The sequence below is a fragment of the Rhinopithecus bieti genome, unplaced genomic scaffold, assembly GCF_001698545.2.
Source record: "Rhinopithecus bieti isolate Rb0 unplaced genomic scaffold, ASM169854v2 scaffold_10589, whole genome shotgun sequence".
NCBI lineage: Eukaryota > Metazoa > Chordata > Mammalia > Primates > Cercopithecidae > Rhinopithecus > Rhinopithecus bieti.
Window position 1 is genome coordinate 1,336,458 of NW_016807065.1, and position 14,358 is coordinate 1,350,815.

The window sequence follows — 14,358 nt, forward strand, 5'->3', positions numbered from 1 at the left end:
AATAACAATGATGGTGATGAGGATGATGCCAGAGATGGTCATGGGGTTATGATGATAATAGTGACGTATTGAGTGTGGTGATGATGATGTTTGTCGTGGTCATGGTGGAGACTATTATGGTGGTGGTGATAATAATGATTGTGATTGTGACAATGATAGCAAGGATGATAATGGCAATAATAAAGGTAACAGGTAACATCAGACAATATTGAGCACTGAATATGAACCAAGAGCTATGCTCAGCATCTAACTACTATTTTATATAATATCCTTTAAAAAATAAATTCAGTCATTGAAGACAAGGGAGGCATGGTAAGTATTTATTTTGTCAGTCAATTGAAATGCTGCCTATATTTAAAGATAAGTATATTGCAAACTCCTATTTTCTCTACTTTGAATACAGTATTTATTTTCAATTCCCACTACAGCAGCTGTTCCTCTCCTGGTGCCGTTCACCCTCAACTTCACCATCACCAATCTGCAGTATGGGGAGGACATGCATCACCCTGGCTCCAGGAAGTTCAACAGCACAGAGAGGGTCCTGCAGGGTCTGGTTAGTGCCCCATCCTCCTCACTCTGCCCTGACCCAGATACTCAGTGCCTCCTACAACATCCAAGCCAGGGTAATGGGAGAAGAATGTACCCACTTCGTCCTTGACCCAAGAGATGCAAGACTCACCCACCGAGGCCAGCCATGCCCACTGAAGCCAGCCTCACCCACTGGGCCATGCCTTGCTCACCTTATTTCTGCACCCACACACGGGAACCTTAGCCCTCCTACTCACCTCTCTCTTCCTCTTCCACAGCTTGGTCCATTGTTCAAGAACTCCAGTGTCGGCCCTCTGTACTCTGGCTGCAGACTGATCTCCCTCAGGTGAGGCTAGAATAGCCAGCCTGGCTGTCCCAATTATTCTCACTCCAAAGACTTTGCACTGCTTCCTTGCTGCACTTCCTAGGGATATCCTCACCAAGGATGGGATTCAGGAGTCACTGGCTTCAGGACCAGTGTGTCTCCTGATAGTAACACCCCCACACCCCACTTCAACAGAGAGAATCTGCATTGTCCATCATCAGGATTGAGCCCCTATCCCGGTCATCCCTCTGAATTTCCTCCTTTCCCTGCCCCTCTCTTTCATTTAGTTCTTAAATTCTGTCTCCAGGATTTCTCTCAAGACAATCATGCCTCAGCCACGTGCTTTCATCCTCATTTCCAGCTCTTCACTGACCTCAAATCTGGGCTCTCCTGTCCCCATGCCGTGAGAATGCAGGATTCACCTTGCATATTTTTTTTTTTTTACTGAGACAGAGTTTTACTCTTGTTGCCCAGGCTGGAGTGCAGTCGCATGATCTCGGCTCACCACAACCTCTGTCTCTCAGGTTCAAGCGATTCTCCTGCCTCAGCCTCCTGAGTAGCTGGGATTACAGGCACGGGCCACCACACCCAGCTAATTTTGTATTTTTAGCAGAGACAGGGTTTCTCCATGTTGGTCAGGCTGGTCTCGAACTCTTGACCTCAGGTGATCCACCCGCCTCGGCCTCCCAGAGTGCTGGGATTACAGGCGTGAGCCACCGTGCCCAGCCTCACCTTGCACTTTTATCAAAACTGTTGTGTTCATGACTCTGCTCACAGTCCCAACAAGCCAGTAGTCTGCACACTCAGAGAATCTAAGTGTGGCTTCTCACCTCTTTCCCAGGTTTCTCATTTCCTCTGGTTACTTGCCATCCTTCTCTCAGCAATCTCAAGACCCGTCCTAGGTAATCTTTTCATTGTCATTCTCCCCACCTACCTTCCCCAGGTCTGAGAATGATGGGGCAGACACTGGAGTGGATGCCATCTGTACCCACCGCCTTACCCCTCAAAGCCCTGGACTGGACAGGGAGCAGCTGTACTGGGAGCTGAGCCAGATGACCAATGGCATCAAAGAGCTGGGCCCCTACACCCTGGACAGGAACAGTCTCTATGTCAATGGTGAGTGGCTGTGATGTGGTTGAAGTCTCTTCCTTCTTGCTGAGCAGCCTCTAATCTCTAACTAGAGGTCACACTTCCTGCCTGGCAATTGAAAATTCTGTCATGTGTTTTACATGGGATGACGAAAGTCTGGACTTCATAGTTTCTTTATCACCGTGGATGTATTCCCTCAGGGCATTCTTTCCTGATGTGAGGATGCTGATAGGAAATCTTCAAATGCCCCTGTACCATGAAATTCATTCCTTTGCACCAGGGTAGCCTTGACCCCTATTTGGTCACCAATGTCTCCTTAACCCTTACGCACTCTCCTGCCTCCTTCTCTATGCAGGTTTCACCTATTGGAGCTCTGTGCCCACCACCAGCAGTGAGTATTCAAGTCATGTCCACATGCCCCTGATTCTACACCAAGCAGAACAGGAGCTACCCCTCCTCATAAACCCATAGGTCCTCTTCTTCAGCAAAGGAGATAGGAGGACAGCAGTTACTCAAGCTCTGCTCTGCCCCAGCTCCAAAGAAAGACCCATCTCTAGTCACACAGGCAGCAGACCCCATAGTCTCCCCTCTTGCCATTTCCGTCATGAGAGTGCTTCCTACTTTCACTGATGAGTACTTTTTCTCAGCTCCTTGGACTTCCACAGTGGACCTTGGAATCTCAGGGACTCCATCCCCCGTCCCCAGCCCCACAAGTAAGTACCAGTCAATGGCATCTCTGTTGGAGCATGCCTGATGAATGTAAACATCTGTGCCATTTTCATTCAAATAAAGATAGAAAATCATAGTAAGTCTAGTGATAGTGAGTGAACCAAAAAATTAATTGGCCACCTACAGTGTACCAGACCCTAGGGATACAACAAGGAAAATAAAACCAATAAAAACATGTCTGCCCTCACTGAGCTTCTGTTTATGTGATGACGATGATGATGGTGGTGGTGGTTATGATATTAATCATAATATGTTGGGTGTGATGATGATGGTGGTAGTGGTGCTGTTTATGATGATTATGATGGCGATGATGATAGTGATGCTGTTGGTGATAATAGTGGTGGTGGTGCTGACCATGATGATGATGGACATGAGGATGTCAGTAACAGTTACGATATTCATGATGATGTGTTGAGTGTGATGATGGTGATGGTGATGGTGGTGCTGTTTATTTATTTTTCTTTTTTCTTTTTTTTGGGTGCTGTTTGAGATGGTGATGATGAGACTGGTGATGTTGATGAAAATGACAATGATGGTGATGAGGATGATGCCAGTGATGGTTGTGGGGTTATGATGATAATGGTGATGTGTTGTCTGTGGTGATGATGATATTTGTGGTGGTCATGTTTGGGATTACCATGGTGGTGATGATGATAATAATGATGGTGATGGTGACAATGATAGCAACAATAATGATGGCAATACAAAAGATAACAGATAACATCAGACAATATTAAGCTCTGAATATGCACCAAGAGCTACGCTCGGCATCTAACTATTATCATAAGGCATCCTTTAAAAAATAAATTATGTCAGGCCAGGTGCGGTGGCTCACGTCTATAATCTCAGCATTTTGGAAGGCTGAGGTGGGTGGATCACGAGGTCAAGAGATCGAGACCATCCTGGCCAACATGGCAAAACCCCATCTCTACTAAAAATACAAAAATTAGCCGGGCGTGGTGGTGCATGCCTGTAGTCCCAGCTACTTGGGAGGCTGAGGTAGGAGAATTGCTTAAATCCGGGAGGCAGAGGTTGCAGTGAGCCAAGATGGTGCCACTGCACTCCAGCCTAGTGACAGAGTGAGACTCCATCTCAAATAAATAAATAAATAAATTCTATCATTATAGGAAAGGAATGCACGGTAAATATTTAGTCATCTAATTTAAATGTTGCACATGTTTAAAGATAAGTCTGTTGCAAATTCCTATTTTCTCCACTCTGAACATAATGTTTATTTCCCCCTCCCACTACAGCTGCTGGCCCTCTCCTGGTGCCGTTCACCCTCAACTTCACCATCACCAACCTGCAGTATGAGGAGGACATGCATCGCCCTGGCTCCAGGAAGTTCAACACCACAGAGAGGGTCCTGCAGGGTCTGGTTAGTACCCTGACCTCTTCACTCTCCCCCACTCCAGATACCCAGCCCCTCATACAACATCTGTGCCAGGGCCATGGAAGAAGATCACACCCACCTTGCCCTCATCCCCAGAGATGCAAGCCTCACCCACTGAGGCCAGCCATGCCCACTGGGCCCTGCCCCACCCACCTCACTTTTGCTCCCACGCAGGGACCTTAGCCCTCCTACTCACTTCTCTCTCCCTCCTCCACAGCTTAGTCCCATATTCAAGAACTCCAGTGTTGGCCCTCTGTACTCTGGCTGCAGACTGACTTCCCTCAGGTGAGGCTAGAATAGCCAGCCTGGCTATCCCAACTATTCTCACTCCAAAAGACTTTGCACATCTTCCTTTATACACTTCCTAGGGATATCCTCACCAAAGGTGGAATTCAGGAGTCACTGGCTTCAGGACCGGTGTGTTTCCTGATAGTAACACCCCCACACCTCACCTCAACAGAGAGAATCTGCATGGTCCATCATCAGGATTGAGCCCCTACCCTGGTCATCACTCTGAATTCCCTCCTTTTCCTCTCTCTCCCTTTCCTTTAGGTGTTAAATTCTGTCCCCAGAATTTCTCTCAAGACAATCATGCCTCATCCATGTGCTTTCATCCCCATTTCAAGGTCTTCAGAAGTCTCAAGTCTGGGCTCTTTTTTCCCATGCCATGAGAATGCAAATTTCACCCTTGCACTTTTAGGAGAATTGTTGTATCCATGACTCTGTTCATGGTCCCAAGCAAGCTGGGAGTCCATGCACTCAGAGAATCTAAGTGAGGCTTCTCACCTCTTTCCCAGGTTTCTCATTTTCCCTTCTCCTTTGCTGTCCTTCCATCAGCAATCGCAAGACCTGTCCTAGGTAATCTTTTCATTGTAATTCCCCCCACCTCCTTTCCCCAGGAACGAGAAGGATGGAGCAGCCACTGGAGTGGACGCTGTCTGCCTCTACCACCCTGATCCCAAAAGACCTGGGCTGGACAGAGAGCAGCTCTACTGGGAGCTGAGCCAACTGACCCACAGCATCACTGAACTGGGCCCCTACACCCTGGACAGAGACAGTCTGTGTGTCAATGGTGAGCAGCTGTGATGTGGTTGGAGGCTCTTCCTCTCTGATGGGCAATCTCTACTCCCTGGCTTGAGGTCACACCCACTGCCTGGCCATTGAAAGCTTGACCATGTTGTCTATATTTGATAGTTGACGTCAGAACATCATGGTTTCTTCTTTATGTTGAAAACTGGGTTTACCCTCAGGGTCTTCTTCCCTGATGTGAGGGTACTGATAGAAAACCTCCAGCAGCCCCGGTTCCATTTCACCAGGGTAGCCCTGACCCCTATTTGGTTATCCACCTCTACCTTAACCTTACTCAGGTTAATCTCTTTATCTCTGTAGGTTTCACCCATCAGAAATCTGTGCCCACCACCAGTAGTGAGTATTCAACTGATAATCTCATGCCCCTGATTCTACACAAAGTAGAGCAGGAGCTGACCCTTCTCCTTATAAAACCATAGCTCCTCTTCTTAAGAGAAGGAGTTGGGAAGGCGGAAGGGATTCATCCTCCCTTCTGCCCCAGCTACAGACTGATCTAAGTCAAACCCCATATGCATCAAGTTTCATAATAGTCTTACCTGCTGGCATTTCTGCCATGGGGGTACTTGCTAATTTCACTGATGAGAGCTTCTTCTCAGCTCCTGGGACCTCCACAGTGCACCTGGCAACCTCTGGGACTCCATCCTCCATCTCCAGCCACACAGGTGAGCACCAGTCAATGATACCAGTCAATGGTGAGTGTCTTCATCTCTGTCATTTTCATGCAAATTAAGATGAAACATCATAGCAAATCAAATCCAGTGTAGCTGATGCAACCAACACACTTTACTGAGCACTTACTCTGTGCCAGAACCATGGAATGTGGCAGGGAATACAAAAGAGATAAAAATGTCTTCCTTCAGAGAGCTTATATTCTTGTGATGATGAGGATGATAAGGGTGGCAGTGATGATGATAGTGGTGGGGATGGAGATGATGATAATATCATGGAGATGACTATAAAGATGGTGATGCTGCTGATGATGCTGGTGATGGTGATGATGATTATGGAGATGGTGATGAAGATGATGGTGATAATAGTGGTGCTGATTATAACAGGAATGATGATGTGATGGTGGTGATGTTTGGGATGATTGTGGTGATACTGGTGATGTTTGAGGTGATTGTGGTGGTGATGATGATGGTGGTGATGATGACTACCAATGATGATTGTGATGTTGACAATGAAGATAATGAAGATGATGATGATGATGACGATGATTGTGTGGGTGATTATCCTGGTAATAATAATATTATGATGGTGCTGATTATGATCCTGTGGTGATGATGGTGATGAGGATGGTGGTAGTGGTGGTGCTGATGTTGATAGTGATGAAAGTGATGAGAGCCATGGCAACAACTATGGTTATGTCGATGACGAAGATGGCAATAACAGAGGTAAAAAATAGCATCTGACATTACTGAACACTAAATATGCACCAAGCACTATGTTCACCATCTTATTACAATTATATAATATGCTTATTTACGAAAAACTTCTATTATTGTAGTCAAGAGAGGCATGAAAATCTTATTTTTTATCCCCATGAAATGCTGCTGCATATGTTTAAAAATAAGTCTATTGCAAACTGTTATATATTTCTCTACTTTTGAACATCGTGTTTATTTCCCAACCCCTTTACAGCCCCTGGCCCTCTCCTGATACCATTCATCCTCAACTTTACCATCACCAACCTGCATTATGAGGAAAATATGCAACACCCTGGCTCCAGAAAGTTCAACACCACGGAGAGGGTTCTGCAGGGTCTGGTAAGAGCTCCACCACCTTACCAGTCCTGCTTATATCACCCATGCCAGGGCCATGGAAGATCTCACCCACCACTCCTTGGCCCCAGAGATGCAAGCCCCACCTAGTGATGCCAGCCCCTCCTACCTCATGTCTGCCCCGTCCCTACACCTCAGCCCACCCACTCACCTCCCTCCCCTTCCTCCACAGCTCAAGCCCTTGTTCAAGAGCACCAGTGTCGGCCCTCTGTACTCTGGCTGCAGACTGACCTTGCTCAGGTGAGACCTTAGGATTTCCAGCCTGATTTCCCCAATTGTTCCCAGGTCCAAAAAGTTTGGTCACCTTCCTTCCTGCCCTACTGTGGGATGGCCTCAGCACAGATGGAATTCAGGAGGCACTGGCTCCAGAACCAATTTGTCTCCTGATTCTACCACCTCCCACCTCAACTGACACATTCTTTAGAGTCCATCAGCAGGATTGAGCCCTTACCTTCATCACCCCTCTAAATTCCCTCCACCTCCCTTTCCTCCAGTTGTTGAAGTCTGTCCCCAGAATTTCTCTCCAAACGTGCCTCATCCACTTGATTTCACCCCTAATTCCTGTTCTTCTCCTGTCTCAGGACTCAGCTCTTCTTTCCCCGTTGCTGTGAGAATGCAGGTTGCACCTTGTGATTTCATAAAAATCCTTGCATCCATGACTCTGCTCACAATCCCAGGCTGGCAGGGAGTCACAGCACTTAGAGAATCAAAGTGTGACTTCTCTCACATCTGCACCAGGCTTCTCAATTCCTCTGACCCCTTCCTGTTCTTCACCCAGCAAGCTCAAGACCCCTCCCTAGGCAATCCATTAATTGCCATTCCCCACTCTTGCTCTCCCCAGACCTGAGAAGGATGGGACAGCCACTGGAGTGGACGCCATCTGCACCCACCGCTTTGATCCCACCAGCCCTGGACTGGACAGAGAGCGGCTATACTGGGAGCTGAGCCAGCTGACCAACAGCATCACAGAGCTGGGCCCCTACACCCTGGACAGAGACAGTCTCTATGTCAATGGTGAGCAGCCATGATGTGACTGGAGGCTCTTCCTCCTAGCTGGGTAGACCCTACTGTCTGTCCTGGGGTCACATGCCCTGTCTGACCATTGAGGGTTTGATGATGTACTCTATATGTGATGATTGAGGTTTCAACTTCACGGTTTCATCTTCATCTTGCACGGATTTTACCCTCAAGGCCTTCTTCCCCCATGTGAGGGTGCTAATGAAGATTCTCAATGACCATGCTTCATGAAACTTTCCTCATTGCACTAGGGTAACCCTGACCCCTATTTGGTCTGACCTCTCCTTTACCCTTACCCACTCTCCTCCCTCCCTCTCTCTGCAGGCTTCACCCATCAGAGCTCTGTGCCAACCACCAGTAGTGAGTATTTTACTATGTTCCAGTCCCCCCAGTCCTACACCAAGCAGGGCAGGAGCTGGCATTACCTCTTATCCCTTTATGTCCTCTTCATGAGGGAAAAGACTTCAAGGGCACAGTCTATTCCCTTTCCCCTGTGCCCTAGCTCCATAGAAAGGCTCAGCTCAAACCTCAAATGCAGCAGGGCCCATAATAGTTTTACCTGCTGGCATTTCCACCATGAGAGGGTTTGCTGCTTTCAGTAATGAGGGCTTCTTCTCAGTTCCTGGGACCTCTGCAGTGCACTTGGAAACCTCTGGGACTCCAGCCTCCCTCCCTGGCCACACAGGTGAGCACCAGTCAGTGGCATCTCTGTTAGAGCATGACTGATGAGCAGAAACATGTCTGCCATTATTTACTCAAATAAAGGTAAAAATCCTAGTAAATCTAGTGATGATGAGTCAACCTACAAATGTGATTGATCACCTCCTCTGTGCCAGACCCTGGGGATACAGCAGGTATACAAAACAGATAAAAATTTCTGCCATCAGTGAGCTTATATTCTTGTGATGATGACTGTGGCAGGTGGTGATGATGATAGCGGTGGCAGTTTTGATGATGATGGTGATGCTTATAGTAGCAATGATGATAATGATGATGAAGGTGGTGAGGATGATGACAATGGGGGGGGTTATGATGATGATGATTATGTTGAAATGTGATAAATGATAGTGTTTGGTGGTCGTAAATGTAGAAGATCATGGTGGTTGTCATGGCAGTGGTGGCTGACAACAAAGGATGGTGTTGGGTGACAGTGATGGTGGTGATGATGGTGGTGGGTTTCTGGTGCTGGTGGTGATGAATGGGAGAATTATTATGGTGGTGGTGTTGGTGGGCAAGTGACGATGACAATTATGGTGTGGGTGACAATGATGATGACAATGGGGATTATCATGGTGATGGTGGTGGCAGTGATGATGGCAGTAATGATGGTGGTGATGATGATGACAATGGGGATTATCATGGTGATGGTGGTAGCAGTGATGATGGCAGTAATGATGGTGATGATGATGATGGTGGTGGTGATGGTTGTGCTGGTGGTGATTATGGAGGTTATTACGGTGGTGGTGGTGGCAATGATAATGACAATAATGATGCTGTAGGTGACAATGATGGTGACTATGATGGTGGTAACAAAGGTAAGGGATAACATGACATTACTGAGCAATGAACACACAATGAAAGCTAGGCTCAGCATCCAACTGATATCATATAGTATGTGTCTTTTTAAATTCTATCGTTATAGTTAAGGGAGGGATCAAAAATCTTCATTTTGTCCATCCCGTTTAATGCTGTGTATATTTAAAAATAATTTTAGTGCAAATCCATAATTTCTCTACTTCTGAACATAGTGTTTGTTTCTCACCCCCACTACAGTGCCTGGCCCTCTCCTGCTGCCATTCACCCTCAACTTCACCATCACCAACTTGCAGTATGAGGAGGCCATGCAACACCCTGGCTCCAGGAAGTTCAACACCACAGAGAGGGTCCTACAGGGTCTGGTGAGAGTCCAACCTATCTAACTCTGCCTGGCCCACCTTACCAGATTCTACCTACATCACCCATGCCAGGGATATACAAGAAGATCCCATGTGAATCACCTTCGACCCCAAATCACAAGCCGTACCCACTGGTGTCAGCCCCACCTGTCTCATTTCTGCCCTGCCCCTCCTCATCGGCCCTCCCAATCACCTCCCTCTCCCTCCTCCACAGCTCGGGCCCTTGTTCAGGAATACCAGTATTGGCCCTCTGTACTCCAGCTGCAGACTGACTTTGCTCAGGTGAGACCTTAGAATAGCCAATCAGGGCTTACCCAAGTGTTCCCAGGCCCCAGCAGCATCCTTCTTGCCCTCCCTGTGAGCGTCCTCAGCAGAAGTGGGATTCAGTTGGCAGTAGCTTCAAGAAAGAATGTGTCTCCTGATCCTAGCACTTCCCCACTCCAGTGACAGATTCCGCAGAGCCCATCATCAAGATTGGGTTCTTACTCCACTCATCTTTCTTAATACCTTCCATTCCCCCATATCCCTTCCCTTAATTTTTAAAATTCTGTTCCCAAGGTCTCCCTTAAGAGGAAGGTGGGTTTTCCACTTGCTTTTATCTCTGATTCTAGCTCTTCACTTGTCTCAAGTCTGAGCTCTTCTGTCTTCGTGCTGTCAAACTGGAAGTTTCACCTTGCAATTTCATAAACATTCTTGTGTCCGTGACTCTGCTCCCAATCCAGGGCTGGCTGGGAGTTGGTGCATTTAGAGAAATTAATTGTGGCTTCTCACCTCTCTCCCAGGCTTCTCATTTCCTCTGTCCCCTCCCTGTCCTTCCCTCAGGAATCTCAGAACCCCTTTCTGGGCAATCCTTTCATTGTCACCCCCTCTGCCCACTTAACCTCCTCAGGCCAGAGAAGGACAAAGCAGCCACCAGAGTGGATGCCATCTGTACCCACCTCCCTGACCCTCAAAGCCCTGGGCTGGACAGAGAGCAGCTGTACTGGGAGCTGAGCCAGTTGACCCATGGCATCACTGAGCTGGGCCCCTACACCCTGGACAGAAACAGTCTCTATGTCAATGGTGAGCAGCTTTGATGTGGTTGGATTCTCTTCCTTCTTGCTGGGCAGCCAGCCCCTCCTTTCTGGCTTGAGGTCACACTTCCTGTCTGGACGTTGAAATCTCTGCCATGTTGTCTGCATGTGATGATTGATGTTAGAACTTCATTTTTTTTTTTCTGCATCTTGTACTGTGTTCATCCTCCAGACCCTGGTCCCTGAAGTGAATGTGCTGATAGAGAACCTTTAATGGCTCCTGTTCCATGAAACCCCTTCTATTCCACCAGGGTAGCCCTGATTCCTATTTCATCCCCCCACCTCTCCTTAACCCTTACCCACTATTCTCCTTCCCTCTCTCTGCAGGTTTCACTCATTGGAGCTCCATACCAACCACCAAGAGTGAGTATTCAGCTGATGTTCCAGTACCCCCAATTCTACTCCAAGCAGGGCAGGAGCTGAGCCCTCTTCATACACACTTATGTCCTCTTCATGAGAGAAGGTGCTGGGAGAGCACAAGTTATTCCTTCTCCCCTGTGCCCAAAGAGAAACACAATTCAAGACTCACCTGCAGCAAGCCTCATACTAGTCCTACCTGCTGGCATTTCTGCCATGAGAATGCTTGCTATTTTCACTGATGAGGGCTTCTCCTTAGCTCCTGGGACCTCCACAGTGAACCTGGGAACCTCTGGGATCCTGTCTTCCCTCCCTGAAACTACAGGTAAGTATCAGCCAATGGCACCTCCGTTAGAGCATTCCTGATGAATATAAACATTTCTGCCATTATGCACTCAAATAAAGATAAAAGTCATAGTAAATCTAGTGATGAGGAGTTAACCTGTAAACTTTATTGAGCACCTACTCTGTGCCAGGCCCTGAAGATACAGCAGGGAACACAGAAATAGATAGCAATCTCTGCTTAAGATAGCTTATATTCCTGTGGTGATGATGATGATGATGTAAGTGATGGTGATGATGATGGTGGTGATGGTGATGATGATGATGATGATGATAATGATCATGATATAGATGATGGTGATGATGATGCTAATTACGATGACCAATGGTGGGGGTAGTGTTATGATGATAATAATTATGTATGAGACAGAATAATTAGGTGGTGGTGATTGACAAAAATGATGGTGATATTTTGACACTGATGTTAATGAAGATGGCGATGATGTAGCACTGCTGGCGATGGATGATGAGGATAGATGATGCTGGTGGTGGTGATGATGACAATAATACTACTGATGGTGACAAGCATGGTGATACTGACAATGATGATGGTGATGATGAAAATGGTGATGGAGGTGATGATTAGGATGATGATGGTTGTGGTGGTAATGATGATGATGATGATGATGGTGGTGGTAGTGGCGGGGTGGGTGCTAATGGTGATGATGATGACAGTAATACTCATGGAGACAATCATGGTGATGTTGAAAATGAAGTTGGTGTTAACAATGGCACTAGATAGTATCTGACACTATGGAACACTGAATATGCACCAAGACCTATGCTCAGCATCTCACTACAATTATTTAATGTGCTCTATCAAAAACATCTATCATAATAGTCAAAGGAAGCATGAAAACATTATGTTTTATCACTCACTTTATATCCTGTTGCGTATGTTTAGAAATAAGTCTATTGCAAACTCTTAAATGTTCTCTACTTTTGAACATAGTGTTTATTTCCCACCTTCACTATAGCCACCAGCCCTCTCCTGGTGCCATTCACACTCAACTTCACCATCACTAACCTACAGTATGAGGAGAACATGGGTCACTCTGGCTCCAGGAAGTTCAACACCACGGAGAGGGTTCTGCAGGGTCTGGTGAGAGCCCTACCTATCTCACTCTGCCCTACCCACCTTACCTTGTCCCACCTATGTATCTATATGGCCACAGAAAATCTCACCCACCTCCCCTCACCCCAAGAGATAAAAGCCCCATCCAACCTACTGATGTCAGCTCTACCAACTAGAGCCAGCCCCACCCACCTCACTTCTGCCCTGCCCCTACCTCCTCAGCCCTGCCACTCACCTCCCTCTCCCTCCTCCACAGCTCAAGCACTTGTTCAAGAGCACGGGTGTTGGCCCTCTGTATTCTGGCTGCAGACTAACCTTGCTCAGGTGAGACCTTAGAATTTCCTGCCTGGCTGCCCCAATTGTTCCTAGTCTTAATGAGTTTGGACTTCTTTTTTCCTGTCCTCTTTGTGATTATTCGTATCAAAGATGGAATTCAGGAAACAGTAGCTCCAGGACTAACCTGTCTCCTGGTATTAGCAGTGCCCCGCCCCACTTCCAAACAGATGGAGAAATTCCAGAGTCCATCAACAGGACTGGACTTCTACCCTGGCCCCCCCTCCAAATTCCCTGTTTTCCCCCCACCTCCATAGACTTTAGGTGTTAAATTCTGTAGCCAGGATTTCTCTCAAGACAAACATGCCTCAACCACTTGCTTTCATCCCCAATTCCAGCTCTTCACCTATCTCAAATCTGAGCTCTCCTGTTTCCAGGCTTTAAGAATGCAGGATCCACCCTGCCATTTTGGGATAACTATTACATCCACAACTATACTCATAGTCCCAGGCCGGCCAGTGCACTCAGCGAATCTAATTATTGCATCCCATCTCTGTAATAGACTTTTACTTCCTCTGTCCTTTTTGTCCTTCACTCTGCCATCTCAGGATCTCTCCTTAGGCAATTCATTTATTGCCATTCCCCTCACCACCTCTCCCTAGGCCTGAGAAGGATGGAGCAGCCACCAGAGTGGATGCCATCTGCACCCACCGCCCTGACCCCAAAATCCCTGGGCTAGACAGAGAGCGTCTATACTGGGAGCTGAGCCAGCTGACCCACAGCATCACTGAGCTGGGCTCCTACACCCTGGACAGGGATAGTCTCTATGTCAATGGTAAGCAGCTGTGATGTGGTTAGAGTCTCTTTCTCCTGGCTGGGCAGCCTCTACTCTCTGACTTGAGGTCACATGCCCTGCCTGGACACTGAAGACTAGGACATGTCTGTATGTGGTGATTGATGTCAGAATTTCATGATTTCTTCTTTATCTTGAACTGATTTCATCCTTGTACCTTCTTCCCTGATACTCAGATTCTGACAGAGAATCTCCAAATGTCCCTGTTCCATGAAACACCTTTCATTCCACCAGGGTAGCCCTGACTTTTGTTTGATTCCCTACCTCCCGTTTGACTCTTATTCACATTCCTCCCTCCCTCTCTATGCAGGTTTCACCCAGCGGAGCTCTGTGCCTGCCACCAGCAGTGAGTATTCTACTGATGTTCCAGTGGCCCCAATCCTACACCAAACGTAGCAGGAGCTGACCCCTATTCATAAGCCCTTATGTCCTTTCCATATGGGAAGAAACATAGAGGGCAAAAATTATTCCCCATCCCCACTGCCCCAGCTAACCAGAATCCCAGCTGAAGTCCTACAGGCAAAAATCTCCATGAATAG

General features: G+C 47.2%; 1 protein-coding gene across 1 annotated transcript in view; it reads left to right on the top strand.

Annotated features, from left to right (window-relative positions):
- MUC16 (mucin 16, cell surface associated) overlaps window positions 1–14,358 on the top strand; it is a 138,395-nt gene that overhangs the window by 75,372 nt on the left and 48,665 nt on the right. The window contains 24 exon segments of the mRNA XM_017880037.1: window positions 429–553; window positions 807–874; window positions 1,797–1,969; window positions 2,298–2,333; window positions 2,590–2,655; window positions 3,925–4,049; window positions 4,282–4,349; window positions 4,964–5,136; window positions 5,454–5,489; window positions 5,750–5,815; window positions 6,795–6,919; window positions 7,107–7,174; window positions 7,776–7,948; window positions 8,276–8,311; window positions 8,571–8,636; window positions 9,725–9,849; window positions 10,061–10,128; window positions 10,736–10,908; window positions 11,247–11,282; window positions 11,536–11,601; window positions 12,596–12,720; window positions 12,950–13,017; window positions 13,629–13,801; window positions 14,130–14,165. Of these exon segments, the coding sequence (XP_017735526.1) occupies window positions 429–553; window positions 807–874; window positions 1,797–1,969; window positions 2,298–2,333; window positions 2,590–2,655; window positions 3,925–4,049; window positions 4,282–4,349; window positions 4,964–5,136; window positions 5,454–5,489; window positions 5,750–5,815; window positions 6,795–6,919; window positions 7,107–7,174; window positions 7,776–7,948; window positions 8,276–8,311; window positions 8,571–8,636; window positions 9,725–9,849; window positions 10,061–10,128; window positions 10,736–10,908; window positions 11,247–11,282; window positions 11,536–11,601; window positions 12,596–12,720; window positions 12,950–13,017; window positions 13,629–13,801; window positions 14,130–14,165 (2,274 nt within the window).